We start from the raw sequence: 15,712 nt of genomic DNA on the forward strand, positions 1-15,712 counted from the left end.
AGGTTACACTAAAACTTCCCTAATTGGCCTAATTTTTATTTATTAGAAACAAATTGTTCAAGAACTAAAGCCAGTTTTTAATGATCCAAAACAGAAATAAATGTTCTAGTCTATTAGCGTCCTATATGGAATAAATCAATATTAAAGCTAATTAACCCTTTTCAAAGGCATTTTGTCCCAGGTTTTTATTTAATGGTTCAGTGCTGCTTAAAGCATGGATCAAGCTGGATAAGCTCCATTTAAAAAATGGCCCATTTTGAAACCAGTTAAGCAGCTCACTATGACGAATATATTTATCAGGATAAACTTGACTTTTTCAACTGTATAAATAACTGACCGGAGTTCCTTAAAAGCTCTGATAATAAATAGAGATTAAGGACAACAGACAAATCTGTCTGTTTGGCCATGGTATAACATGATGGTAACTGATTTCCTTTATTGCGTTTAAAAAATATTTACCTTTAGAAATATTTTCAATCTTTACTTTTGAGACTGTTCCTAAGGGCAGGGGGAGTGAGTCTCCATATAAGATATTTCATTCCAGGTCATAAGTGAAATGCAAATCTATGATTTGTCCTTTTGGGAAGAAGCTATGATTTTTTAATAGTGTTCAAACACATAGTGCAAAGCACACACCTTTCAGGACATAAATGACTACTTTGACATATGAAACCCAAGGAAAATTATATACATTATTTAAGGAATTCAGTACTCTTTCCCTTTTGTTATACTAGCAAATCACGGAGTGTACTTTAATATCAAGCGATTTTTTAGTTATAAAATAGATGATATATTTTGTACATGAATTAAATTCTTCGCGGTGCCAGAGGAATTAATTTGTGCTGTTATGAAATTTTGATTAGCCCGCTGTAAAATCAGAATTGTTTACCACAAGTATCTGGATTCTGACTCTTACAGTCTTTCCAAACAAATAATGAAATGAATTGGGGTGGGGGGAGGCAGAGTAATTTATGAAAACATGGTACACCATAATTTTGCCATTTTTCTGCAATAAGGATGGCAAATGATTCATGGGATAAAATGAAATATTTCTCACTGTCATTTCAATGGATCTAAGATTTACAGCTTCTTAACTTGGATAGGAAAAACTCTGGATGCATAAAAATGAATTGTAAATCAATTAATGCTGAGGATGAAGAACAACAACAAAAAATTATTTTAAGCAGAGAAAAATCTAACAGGCAACAAATTAAGAGGGAGCAGCAGCTGTTTACTCTAAGACCCTGGAAGGAAGGAGGTAGCAAAGAGGGAACTGGGTGCTCAGAGGAGGGCATTAAGGTCAGGTTAAAGAAAAGTGATATGTTGATCAAGCTCGTTATGTTTAGATCGCTTAGACAAACAGAGGAAAAGTGGCCTTTAAAGCAGAATCAGATATGCCGAAGTTGAATTTTTTCAAGATTATGAAAAAGTCAGACCCAGTTTTATAAGGTTAAAACAAATAAACTTGGTGACCAGGGAAAAGCGGCTTCCCAATTCCAGGGTCTCCTTAATCAAAACTATTTTTTATAGGCATCAGGGCCAAAAAAAAATTTTTTTTCACACCCCCCACTCCTTGGGACACCACACTGAAGGAAAGCTAGCTGCAGCCATGAGGAAGTGAACCTGGGCTGTACAGGAGCCGCTGTACCTGGAAAATGAGAACAGACATTCTGCTTAAAGACATGCAACAATGGGCTTGAATGGCTTAGAAGCTGGTGGAACCAGTTGTGGCATGTGCCAGGCTCTAATCATATCCAGTCTAATAATACTATGAGACTCAACCCTCCTCTCTCTTCACTGAAACATGATATACCATCTACGACTCCAGGATACATACCTTAACATCCAACTCCGATGTGAATATGGGGAAGTAACAGGGGAACCGATGGTAGTAGGGTTTACCGAGCAACGCGACTCCGTGCCAAATGCGGAGGATGAACACGGCCCCGATGATTTTGCTAAAGCAGTATTTTGCTTAGATCAAATAAATCTCACTATTCTGGATCGGGTATTAAACGAAACGCAAAGGTAGTTTTTGGGTTTTTTGTTTTTTTTGTTTTTGTTTTTTTTTTGCAAAGGGTCCAAAAATTTCTTAGCATGGGACCTTGCGGGACTATCTCTGGCGTCATACTAGCTCTCACGCCTCATGTTATATGCGTGCATTTCACAAGGTTGGTGGCTAGAGACCTCAGATACAACATACAGGCACAAAAAGGTCATCGACTCCATCTCCTATACAGAAATTCTCTGTATGAGAATGCCACATCGATTATGAGGGTGCCACATCAGTTTAAAAACTTATGTTTCTCCTTCCTTTACAAGTCAAATGGCATCAGGTGAAATCTGACACCGGTGATAATTCGGTGTTGACAAAGATTGCAAATGTCGGTGCTGGTATCTGTTTCCCTTTTTTTTGATTACCATAAATTTTAATACGTTTCGAGAACTGGGAGCAATGTATTTTGACAAATTTTATGTTGACAAATTTTAAAGTGCTATAAAATTTGATAAGCTGCATCACTGAACAATGTTTTGAGCTGCAATATATATATATCTTTTTTTCCAGGCACTGAACAAACAGGTCATTGTTACAAGTCTGTCTGGGAGCCATCGCTTTCGGGTATTCCGTACAATTTCAAAGAACCTTCAGAAACTCACGTGCCTTTGAGCATGTAAAACCAGGAGGCAGTGCATCTAAACCACAAATGGGGAATATGCTCCATATCCACGTGTAAATTAAAACCTATAAAATAACACGGGCATTATAAAATTTGTGCTAAAACTGATAACAGCTTTACTGATTTACTGACAATGAAAATATATAGCATTTTTTCTGTCAGAGCATTTATCAACACTGGGCAGCACTGCACGAACTTGACATGTAAGATGATCAAAATGGATTATGTAATCTTTCCCATTCATTTCTATTGATTTTCGTTATGATAAAATTCATCAGTGTGCCTGGGAACGCTCAGGCTGAAAAGCTCTGGTTGACCCAAAAAAAGGTGGGTGGGGAGGGGGGAAGAAAGGAACAAAAAAAAAAAAAAAAAGAATTCAACAGAGTTGTAATGGGATGAATGCAATTTTAGAATGGGCTTGCACAAATACAGAAGTTGTGCCCTAAGGGCTCCAGCAACAAATTAATACAAATAATTCTGGCAGTCTCATAAAATTATATCTGTGTATGCAGGGATTCAGTTTTGAGATAAAATAACCAAAGTCCAAGCTAGGAGAATTAATGTGTATGTGCCGTTAAAAAAATTGGTTTGTGGAAATATTTTCAAACTTTTTTTTAAACTTCAACGCCAATCAAAGTTATTTCTCTGACTGTAAGTGACACTCAAACGCCAGCAAATGGACCATTTTAATCAGTTTTATTGATTCATGCTTTCGGTTCTTATTCGGTTAAAAACAAGGCACGTTGCATACATCCTCTTATTGCTCTACAAATGCATGCAGCTCTTTCTGGATATCAAAAGTAATAAATAATGGCGATAAAACACCCAGACAGTTATAAAAATGACAACCCAGCCTCAAACATAGTATTTAACAGTCCAGTCTAGAACAACGACCCAACACGGGACATGAAAATGCCACATCGGAAGCATGCAGTGCGTGTATCCACTCCAGCAAGGGGCTTACACTTGACCGTACGGCTGCTTCATTCCCTGAAAGGGGCTGACGTAATGAGAGCAGTGCAAGTTACAGCGTCACTGATTTCAACATTATTACATTCGTAGGCCAAAAATCTTTAGGAATACACATAGAAAAGGAAACAAGATCAATGATTATCCCTACAGGATGTTCACTAAAAGTCAGAATGAAAGTTTTGTTGTTGTACAAAAGAGTAAGCTGCATATTTTGGAAAAGACGAAACAGAGCTAGAAACGGAAGCAGAATAGGGAGCGTGCATTTAAGAGTAGAAATCGTAAAGTTACACTTAGTATAAACTGATTGAAAGCAAGAATACTGCAAACAGCACGACGGATATGAGGCAACCTTGCCGTCACAAATAATGCAGCATTATCACTATTGTTATGACTGTGGAATGGGGCTACTTAAAGGAGCATCCAGCTCTCCACCACAGATGGGGGTTCCTTCACCTGAATCCCCTTAAAGGCTGAAATAAATCATTTGACAAAGACGGTCTCTGCACACCCCAATCCCCGCCCCAACAGAATCATCTAATACCACGAAAAGAAAAGGAAAATTCTTTTGTGCTCGGAACAGGTTTTGAAGGGGCTTTTTTCTCCATTTCTTTTCCCCTTTCCTGAGATCAGGTAAAGAAGCTACCCAGGTTTAATTAAGAACTGACACAAAAATGCGGGGCTGCTTTATTCACAGTAAAGACTTGGAACCAGTTCACTTCCAAGACGAGACTCTGGGATTGGTGAAGGAGCGTATGTTTTAGAATTAGCAGATTTTAAGCAAAAGCAGACACGCTCCAAGGAAGCAAAGTGCGCTTTTCTTTGTCCTTAAAGGAACTTCACTCAGAGCAAAGCGTGCACACACCAGGCCTGTTTTACAGATTCAGCTCTTCCCAGGCCAGTCAGGCTAGAGAGCCGGTCCTACTGTAATGGATTCGGGGAGGGCACAAGTCATTGCTATCTTGATCTAACTAGAAAGAGAGAAAGAGAGAGAGCACGAATGTACTGTATTGTGGTACATCATCGGCCGTGTTTTGAAGGACAGACAGCTTTTCTATCGGGTGTCAGCGGGTTCTAAACAGTGAAGTTTATTGTCTTGGTAAAAAAACAAAACAAAAACAAAAACAAAGACACTACGTTACAAAACCACGTGCTCCCATCATTATTATGTTTTTTAAGGTTGTGTAAAAAACTCACACCTTGAAAGAAAAATGTTCACAGTGATACCTGGAAGCATCCCTTGCTTTGGGTTTTACTTGAGGTTTACTTGTGGCAAGTCTAAACTTCATTTAAAAATAAATGATGGGGCGCCTGGGTGGCGCAGTCGGTTAAGCGTCCGACTTCAGCCAGGTCACGATCTCGCGGTCCGTGAGTTCGAGCCCCGCGTCAGGCTCTGGGCTGATGGCTCGGAGCCTGGAGCCTGTTTCCGCTTCTGTGCCTCCCTCTCTCTCTGCCCCTCCCCCGTTCATGCTCTGTCTCTCTCTGTCCCAAAAATAAATTTTAAAAAAACGTTGAAAAAAAAAAAATAAAAAAAAAAATAAATGAATGGTTTGAAGTGGGGCGGGGGCTTAGGTGAGCGAAACTCCAGTGTTTGTATTATGACATCTAGGCTCATACCCGACTTGAATGAGGCATAAAGGTTTTCTACGACGTTGACAGAAATGACAGCACGAAAGTGTTTTGCGTACCAGTTAAAAAAAAACTAAGACCTGAAGTCTGCGCAACTCAAGTCTGCCATTAAATAAAGGGTTATATTCCCGATTATATACACAACCTAATCTTAGAAAATAAAAAAGCAGATCGTTAGCTTCACAAGAGGATAAATATTCAGATGATTGGTTAAAATGCTACTGAAGTATTGCAAAAGCATACCAAATTGGCCCTTTAAATTCAATGCATTTTTTTGTTGTTGTTGTTGTTAAATTCAACGCAGATTTAGTTTTGTTTTTGTTTTGTGTCTCTATGCGTGCGGGGTATGTGTGTGTGGGCGTGTGTTGTGCGTGGTTTTATTCCTTTTCTTTTTCTTTTTGGTTGAGGACTTTCCCATTGCGTACTGAAAGAGAAAGGCTTTAAGCAACCAAAATGACCTTGAATATTGCAGCGCTGTGCCTTTTTACAAATAATTATAATTAAAGTTAACTAAAGGTTATTTCTATCCTCTTTTGCTCTCTGTTTAAAATTACTCCCCCAAAATGATGCAATAAACTAAGCAAACTTGGCCATGTTTGACAACAGCACATGCTCCACAGCCTAGGATTTGGGGATTGAAAACTGTGCTGTCATATGTGGATATACAAACGCAGATTTTTAATCCTTAACTTGATTACCACTGTAAAGAGTTGAGAAATTTAGTCTCATCCCATTACATCCAACTTGCCACTTAAATGCTTGTTTTAAAATAAGAAAAGCAAGAATCTTGCTGGCAACTCTAAGAGTCAAAGAAAAACCAGCAGTGACTGGGGAGAAAAAGCGAATTGCTGACACGAAACTATCACCGTAACTCCCAGCAAATGTCAGTGCTATCCTTATCTTACACCTGTGATTCTGGAAGCTTTCAGAGTTTCTCTTTGAGACTTGCTCCTGTAACCAGATCTAAACGCTGTCTCCCCTCTCCAGTTTTGCCAGTCATACTCTAGATATAAAATTGCACGATACTGTTCAGATGAGGAAGGCAGAAGGTCTCGAGGAAGGAGGAGCTGAGCAGTCTCCAGAAACACTATTGTTTCAATAGGTCACTCCCTGCTCGATTTCTTTTAGGAACAAATACTATCTACGTGCTTAATGCCCAGAGCTTTGTGCACATCACAAAATTTTTCCAGCTTCTTTTTTTCAATTTCTGCCAAAATATTCGGCCTCTAGGAGTGATTCAGAATAAATGAATAGACAAACAAAAAAGGGAGTATGTCTGGTCTAACAGGTTACAAAATGGATGCAAAACACTAAATCCATGTGCGTTGAAAATGAGAAAAAAAGATAAAATGCACTCTTTAGAAGCTAGATTGAATGGCGAATACAAATAAAGGGTATACACCAACATCCTAAAGCTTTGGAATGTTTCCCAGTGTTAAAAAAAAAAAAAAAAAAGGCAGCTATCCATATCCACTATTTTGGAGTGGTGTTAAGTCATCTCTGGTTTTACGTGATGATTTGTTGCTCCCGTGTTTGTTGGCTGTGGATTTACTGCCCAGACTCACAATCCTCCACAACTTCGGTCCACTGGAATGGGGACTCTTCTATCGAGGTTCTCTTCTGCAGTTTTCATGAGTATAGCAAGCCGGCTTCCAGACACCCTTCCTTTCTGAATAGCACTCATCAGCTTAAAGACAAAACATGCAACAGATTCAGGAGGCAGGCACGCTTACTCCCTTCTTTACAGCATTTTAATGGTTCCCTTTGCAGCAGGCAGACGTGACTAAGTGCTCCGTCCAAAACCATAGTAGGTATTACAGCTCAAGTCACAAGAATACAATTCTTGAACATTTCAAACAGGAGGGAAGGGGAAGGTATTTCACCACCGCTGCAAACACTATGCCTATCTGGCAAATCGGGCTGCCTTTAAAATGCAAATCAAATGCATCACTTTTTGCCCCTTTAATGTGGTCAGGGCCCATATTTTTTTGAACAACTCAAATATTGGATCTTTAATTTCATTTAAAAATCTTAGAAAGGAATCTCAGCGATTGAACAAAGACAAACCATGACCTATATTTAACTACTCTTTTTTAGTGTTACTGTACTTGACAACTTCAAGTCCCTTAAATCCAAATTCCTTATAGACTTTTTAAAGTAATTTACATTTAAGTCCTTGAAATGGACCCAGAGATCTACCTTAAGAATTAAAAGCACTCCACAGCCCAGATTTTAGTTAATTCATTTTTATCCAATGGATAAAATCAGAATTAGTCTTGAAATTACATGCAGTCAGTGGGCAAAGGCCTTTAATCTGGAAGGCACTTTGCAATTATGAGCACGGGGATTTTTTTTTTTCCTTTTCAAGTTGATGTGGTTTTAACTATTTGCTTTTCTTGATCTCACTTCCCCAATCTTTTTTATTTATTTATTTGAAAAAGAATGGATTTAGCCATTCATCAGGAAATGAATATATGTGTGTGTGTGTGTGTGTGTGTGTGTGTATACATACACACACACACACACACATATATATATACACACACACATATACGTATATATATATATTCTCAAATATTTTTAGGGTTTATAGTCTTTAGCCTACAGAGATACATTTCTTAAAAATGGCTCTGAATAAGAGTCAGAGGCATCTGCCAAGGGGCTGGATCAGAATTTCATGACCTTATTAAAAGCTGTTTCACAAGCCATTGCTTATTAGAAATGGACTCTTACATGTAGAGCGTCATTAGAGCCCAAACCCAAAAATAAAGTCATGTAGCCATGCAATATCTATAGTGATCCTTCCTAGGGGATTATTGAAAAACATATCTATATTCAAAAAGATGTTTAATGGGACAAACATGGGTTCTTTACCATCAGAAAAGAAAATATTTTGTTCAAAACAAAACCCTGAAAAACATACTTTACATCTGACAAATGGTATATAGCATAAAGAATGCTGACATCTAAAGACAGAACAATTTATTGTTTATTGTTTTGTCTCTGGTTCCATGAAGACCTTCTAAGTTTATCGGAGCTAACAAAACTGATAGAGTGGTTTTTTTCTTTATCCATAAATATTATATGATGTACCAACCTTTAAAAATTCAAAGTTTTCTTTAAACATTACAAGTATCTTGAAACCATACTATGAGAAAAAAATAACATTTGGGTGTGAATATATTTCATGAGAAATACGGTCAGCATTTTTTAAGTTGAAAATTACACTGTGTATTTGTACTTAGTAGAAGCATGAATAGTCTCTTTCATTTAGAATTGGACAAGAAATAATTATTTAAAAACTCTACAAGGAAACCTGCAGATGGTTTAAATTATTTTCTATGTGTTTGACTCTATTGCACTCAAGAAAATTACTTAAAACCCAAACCACATAGCATATCCATAAAATTAGATTCTCATTGTTTCTAAAACTCCAGATCTTTCAACCCTAAATGCTGTTGTTTATTTACAACATACATGAATTGAAGCATAAGCTATTTCTTTGAAGAAAAGTTTTCTAAAATTCTGAGACAAACAGTAAAATATTCTCAAGGAAAGAAAAACAGACAAAAAATATATTATATGGTTTCTAATTCCCCAGGTTATATTTTAAACTCCATTTCAAATGTGCACTTAGTTAAATAGTAAGCTAAAAAACTAAACATTCTTTTTTGTAATGCTGGACACAACCTGTGAAAATTTTCTGCATTTAGATTCAACAATGCTCTTATCTGCAGCTCATCTCCAGAGAGACAATTACCATTTCCTTTGCCTTGATATTGTTTGTTTAACTTGACACAGTGAAGAAAGGGCTGACATTGACCAAAATCCCCAGCATTAATTTATTTCATGTTCAGCATTCATCATTGCCAGGGTGCGAGCAAGACCTGGCATTCATTTGAAATACCTGCCCAAGAAGCATTGCAGAAAAAAACCTGGCTGCTTGGAAAACAATGTATTCTTCATATGATCAGAGTCCTATGGACAGCTACAAATAATGCATGGGTTTGTTAAATTTCTCTCTTTTAAAGAACTTTTAAGGAATGATGTGTAGCATCGGGTTTGAAATTAGAATAACAAAATTTACTTCCTTCATGGCTACGATTGAATAATTGAGCCTTGAGAAGGTGGAACGCTGGAAATAGAAATGTTTGAATTATGTGGTCCTGACCCCAGAATACAGGTTTCCTTTCTTTTCTTTTCAGGTTCTCTATATAATGTAAGAATATGATAATTACATTTCCGGTGCTCTAGTGAGTATTCTCAAATGAATACAACTATGAGTTGTTTTTTTTAACTTCATAAAAAAAAAATACTTTCCACATTAGAAATATTGCGTTTGCCTCTTTTGAAGCAGGTAACGAATGGTTTGTCAGTGGTGTTCCATGGTATATTTCTCTAAAAAGCATATTTTTTATTCAGTCCTTTAAGCCATAATTAACTTGGATTGAATCTAAATTGCTTAACACAACAGACTTTCTTAGAGAAAGAAAGAAAGAAAGAAAGAAAGAAAGAAAGAAAGAAAGAAAGAAAGAAAGAAAGAAAGAAAGAAAGAAAGAAAGAAAGAAAGAAGGAGCTGGATCCTTGAGGGCAGACATAGCAGCCTTTGCTGGCTTCAAGCTTTCCTTTTTTCAGAATGAAGTGACAACTGTGTGGACTTAAGAATCCTTTCTCGAACAGCCACTCACAACCAAAATATAAAAAGCAAATAAACTTGTTTCCCTTCACCACAGCTCACCTGCAAAAACTCATTGAGTTCAACCTGTCCGTTTTTGTTTAAATCTACTTCATTCAGAATTTCATGTAGTGTATTTTCATCCATTTGGACATTGATACTCTAAATAAAAAGAAAGCATGACGTGATGAGGTTTAGTTAAAAATTATGCATACCCTTTTATTAATACTATCAACTTTTCAAAAACTATAAGACAAAATTACTTACAGAAAGCACTAGATGAGGAAAAAATAATCTAATATAACATTTACGTTTTTCTGCTAGCAAGGATATGGAAACAAAAACATATTACCTCTAACACACGCTGAACATCAACAATAGTAATAAAGCCCTTTTGGTCTGCATCAAACTTATGAAATCTCTTCTTGTACCTGGAACACAACACTGAACATTGGAAAAATATACCTACGTAGGTCAAGCCAAGTAGAGAGATATAGAAACTTATTAGAAGTACCTGTCGATGTCTGAAGGCAGTAGGCTAATTTCAGAGCGATCTGTTAACTGTTCTGATCGAGATTTATAGCCCATTTCATAATACAGAAACTTCCTGGCTGTTTCAAGTTCCTCCTAAAACACAGACATACACGAAGTTCAAAGATTTATGGAAAGAATTATTGATTTTTTCATTTTTGTTTCTTTCTCACTTTTCTGACCAGCACAATTTTTTTTTTTATTTCTGCCAGTGTTACTGAAGTATAATTTATATTCAATAAAGTGCACCTATTTTACATATACAGTTTGGTGTATACTCTACCACGATCAAGGTACAGAACATTTCTATCCCCCTAGGAAGCCTCTCAGGCCCTTTTTCAGTTGACCTGCTAGCCTCAGGCAATCACTGATCTGCTTTCTGTCTCCAGAGTTCTTTTCGCTTTTTCTAGAATTTCATGTAAAAGGGTCCAAATAGTATACAGTTTTTTTGTGCTTGATGCTTTCACATAGCATAATAATTCCGAGAATCACTCATGCTGTTACTATTTTGTTTTACTATTTTGTTTCTTCTTACTGCAGGATATTCTTACACAGTATTGTCTAACAAAATCTATAGAACCAACTCCTTGTGATTTGATGACAACTAAAGCAATTAAAAGTGAAAACGCTATCCAGGTGACAAACAACTATTATAATGTGGCACACAGCGTCACCGACGAACATCATGGGATCAGCTCCTCTGAAGGTTTGTTAACAAGGAGGCTGATAGTTGGGTGGAAGTTAGAGTCATGACAACAAACAAGCTCTTGGAACGGTTATTCTGACACTTTGCAATGTCCCCAGCCTCAGCAGATAGGAACAATTGTCGAGAATGCTGTCTTTCTTACTTTGTCATGTCATTCTCCTGCTGGCTTCCAGCTTACAAACCGTCTTTTTCTTTCCTTTCCCTTTTTGGATTTTGTACTACATTTGCCCACCTTCTGTCTTCTGGTTCTGTTCTTATCTGCCACAATATTTTACAGCTCAACGCTAGTTAAATAATCCCATCTGCAAATTCTCTGAGTACCCAGAGATAGAATTTTTTCTGGCCTGGCATGTAAACTCATTTAGAGCAGCCTCCTATTTGAATATCTATTTCCTCTTACCAATATTTATTTTGCTCTCTTCACACTGAAAATCATTCTCCATGACAAAAAAAGAAGGAAAGGAATTTGGTATTAAACTATGAGTTGAATTGTTCTCCCTTTTCTCCAGCAGTCAAGAATATGGTGCTGGGCACTTGAAACAACGATCGCTTTGGGTAGTATCGACATTTTAACAATATTTGTTCTTCCTATCCAGGAGCATGGAATCTTTTTCCATTTTTTTGTGTCTTCTTCAATTTCTTTCATAAGCTTTCTATGGTTTTCAGCATATAGATTTTTCCCCTCTTTGGTTAGATTTATTCCTAGGTATTTTATGGTTTTTGGTGCAACTGTAAATGGGATCAATTCCTTGATTTCTCTTTCTGTCGCTTCATTATTGGTGTATAGGAATGCAATCGATTTCTGTGCATTGCTTTTATATTGAAACAATGATCTAGCTTAGGTCTTTTTTTTTTTTTTTAATTTTTTTTTTTCAACGTTTTTTATTTATTTTTGGGACAGAGAGAGACAGAGCATGAACGGGGGAGGGGCAGAGAGAGAGGGAGACACAGAATCGGAAACAGGCTCCAGGCTCCGAGCCATCAGCCCAGAGCCCGACGCGGGGCTCGAACTCACAGACCGTGAGATCATGACCTGGCTGAAGTCGGACGCTTAACCGACTGCGCCACCCAGGCGCCCCTGATCTAGCTTAGGTCTTACATGCATTCTTTTCCATTTGTAAAATTCATTTCTGGTGTCCTTAGTATTTTTTCCCAACATTTAGCCAATTCCTGACACTATTCATACGTCTGCATTAGTCCTGGATACCCTCTCACTGCAGAGCACTTGTCTTCCATCTGTTTTAAATCTGGTGTTTATCAGCTGCCTTTGCTCTGAGTCACTCCATTTCTTCATTGACTTCCCCTTTTTCCTCCTCATTAGGATCAAATTTGAAAGAATTTCTTTTTGTGAGGCACTCTCCATTGACTTAACTGGCCTTCTCTTCAAAGTTTCTCGATGAAATGTGCGTTTTCTCTGAAGGTATAAAATCTACCTTACCAAATAGTAGGTCAGCGTTTCCCAAAACATATCCTAAGTAGTACTAGTATCCCTCCCACCGGCCCTTCCAAAGGGTGAGAGTTGGGTCTGTCTCTGGATAAGTTCCCTTTTGGAAAGTGGCAAGGCATAGAAGCATTCTGAAGGCACCAAATTATCTGCACTAATGAAAATGCTTTCATGGGTTTAACTCAGAATTTCCCAAACTCTTTTGCCCACTTGGTCATCTTTTGAGTCATACCTTGTGGAACACATTTGCCCATGTCCCATTTTCCAAATGTCCCCACCAGTTCCTCTACCAATCCTTAACTCCCCTAGACAATGTCTTCTTCCCTAACCCATTCTTGCAATTTGTTTGGATTTGATCTTGAATGACCGTGTTCTCTAAATTTTGGAAGAAAGGCACATTTCTGATGTATATATTTGTTGCAACCACTCAGTTAGATCCCAAGATCCTTGAAACTATGAGCTATTTATTATTCCCCTAAAGTATTTGGTATCATGCTCAGTATATGAGTCACTCATTAAGTATTGACTGATAAAAACAACCACAATTCATCTACAGAGAGTTATTTATCACCTTGTTCCACTTCCACTTTTGCAGGTTAAATAATCCCAATGCTTTTAACCTTTTCTCAGAAGTCCAGCTTTCTAACCTTTAATTCTTTTTCTCCCTCTCTTTTGTTCTCTCTAGACTGTCTACAGGTCTCATTAATACTCTTACGGCTCAGATACTAGACAATAACTTTAGGTCTTTTATTTCTGTTACTTTATTGAGGGGGATGGGAGAATATCTCTGGGTACACGAATTTACACATAAAACTTGAACTGAAGTTAAATCTAGTTTCCTCAGGAGGGAAGGCCAAACACAACCAGTTTACAGAATTTTCTTCCTCCTTCCTACCTCCTACAGCCTGAATTCCTGGCACAGGATATCTTCCTGCATATTCAAATCTTTCCAACCATAATTTTTACAGGAACACATTATCCCCAGTCCTCCTATACGGTAAAAATGATTGGCATTAGCAAAGGAGCAAGTTTCAGTCTTGCATCGTCTCTGCATGTAGCTTTAGTCGAACAAATTAAAACTCAAAACTGGAAGAGCTACAATCAGTCCTGCCAATGCAGAGGCAACAGAACAAGGTGGAGAGAGAGTGTACGCCTGGTTTCGGTCCCAGTTCCGCGACTTACTAGTTGTATGAACTCTGACTGAACTTGCTCCCTGAGCCTGTTTTCTCAACTACAAAATGGGGGTAAAGGTTATCTCTGGCAGACTTGCGCTCGAGTTCAGGAACTCTTCAGCCACTGATTTCCACCATCAGTACGCTACAGACATTGCATTTAAATGACAGGAAATGGGGTGCCCGGGTGGCTCAGTTGGTTAAGTGTTGGCTCAGGTCACGATCTCATGGTGCGTGAGTGCAAGCCCCACATCCACGCTGACAGCACAGAGCCTGCTTCAGATCCTCTGTCTCCCTCTCTCTCTGCCCCTCCACAACTCTCTCTCTCTCTCTCAAAAATAAACATTAAGAAAAACAAAACAAAACGAATTTAAAAGAAAACATTTATTATTAAAAAATTTACTACGGGAAATTTTTTAAATGTAGGGCCACGGCTTCCCCCCTGGAGACCTTGACTCTGAGAGTCTAGTCAAGTCTCAGAATCTGTTCTTTTTTGTTACATTCCCAGGGGATTGTGATATGTAACCACCTTTGGGAATATACACCAGAATGAGAATGCTTTTTTTTTTTTTTTTTTAATGTTTATTTATTTTTGAGAGAGAGAGAGAGAGAGAGACAGAGACAGAGAGAGTGAGCAGGGAAGGGGCAGAGAGAGAAGGAGACACAGAATCTGAAGCAGGCTCCAGGCTCTGAGCTGTCAGCACAGAGTGAGACGTGGGGCTCAAACCCACGAACCGTGAGATCATGCCCTGAGCTGAAGTCAGGCGCTTAACCAACTGAGCCACCCCGGGCGGCCCAGAATGAGAACACTTTAAGGACAGCACCCATGTCCAATCCTTTCTTACACCTGTGGCCTATGACACAGATGCTCTGTTATGTTCATTCACTCAACAGTTATTTATTCAGGCCCTACCGTGGCTGGTTACTGAGGTTACAGAAACAAAGCAGATCAGTTCCTCTCCTTTGGAAAGCTTATTTCCTGGATGAGAGGCAGACAACAAATAAATAAACTAAATACGTGGTATTTCAAATGGGAATAGGTGCCAAGAGAAAGATAAAATAGGGAGAGGGAGAGAAAATGCCATTCAGAAGGTTGGGCAGTACTCTTTCATTGAAGCCAGTTAAGGAAGGCCTCTTTGTAGCAGAGACCAGCAGGAAGTACAGGGATAGGCCATGAGGGTATCTAGGAAGGAACATTGCAGGGAGAGGGATCAGCAGGGCTTAAATAAGGAAAAGCAACTTAATCTGTGGGTTGCAGGCGAGTGAATGAATGATGAGACCAGAGGGTTCAGAAAGGTGGTGGCCAGATCCCAATGTTCTTGTAAACTGCTGTAATGACTTTGGCTTTACCCTTAGTAAAAGAGAGGGTGTTTCAGCACAGGAATTGTTAATGACTGGTCCTCATCTTACTAGTCTATCAGCATCATTTGATATAGTAGATTACTTTTCTCTTTTTGAAATATTTTCTTCCCTTCCTTCTGGGCCGCAACTCTGTTTTTAGTCTTTTCACACCTTCTCCAACCTTGCTAGCTATCACTTTCCCTTTCTTGGGGAGTCTTCCATATCTACCCAACTTTTTCTTTTTTTTACCTTTATTTATTTATTTATTTTGAAAGAGAGAGAGAGAGAGGACCAGTGGGGAAAGGGCAGAGAGAGAGAGAGAGAGAGAGAGAGAATCCCAAACAGACTCCACACCACCAACACAGAGCCGACTCGGGGTCAAATTCATGAACTATAAGATCATGACCTGAGCTGAAACTAGATACTTAACTGACTGACCCACCCAGGCACCTCTTTATAAATTTTTTTAATGTTTATTTGTTTTTGAGAGAGAGAGTGGGGGAGGGGCAGAGAGAAAGGGAGACAGAAAATCCAAAACAAGTTCCATGTGGTCAGCACAGAGCCTCA

At 38.3% G+C, this 15,712-nt stretch overlaps 1 protein-coding gene across 5 annotated transcripts in view; it reads right to left on the minus strand.

Annotated features, from left to right (window-relative positions):
* Positions 1-5,185: 5,185 nt before the first annotated feature.
* The window catches only part of GPD2 (glycerol-3-phosphate dehydrogenase 2), a 220,100-nt gene continuing 209,573 nt past the window's right edge, over positions 5,186-15,712 (minus strand). For 4 of the 5 annotated variants that reach the window (XM_058715227.1, XM_058715226.1, XM_058715224.1 and 1 more), the window contains exons 14-17: positions 10,466-10,578; positions 10,304-10,382; positions 10,015-10,113; positions 5,186-6,963 (exon numbers count right to left, since the gene is read on the minus strand). In XM_058715227.1, coding sequence (XP_058571210.1) covers positions 6,838-6,963; positions 10,015-10,113; positions 10,304-10,382; positions 10,466-10,578 — 417 coding nt within the window. In that variant the 3' untranslated portion in view covers positions 5,186-6,837. The remainder of the gene's footprint in view (positions 6,964-10,014; positions 10,114-10,303; positions 10,383-10,465; positions 10,579-15,712) is intronic. The other variant, XR_009257520.1, reaches the window with a different exon arrangement.

The sequence above is a fragment of the Neofelis nebulosa genome, chromosome 2 (assembly GCF_028018385.1).
Source record: "Neofelis nebulosa isolate mNeoNeb1 chromosome 2, mNeoNeb1.pri, whole genome shotgun sequence".
Lineage (NCBI taxonomy): Eukaryota > Metazoa > Chordata > Mammalia > Carnivora > Felidae > Neofelis > Neofelis nebulosa.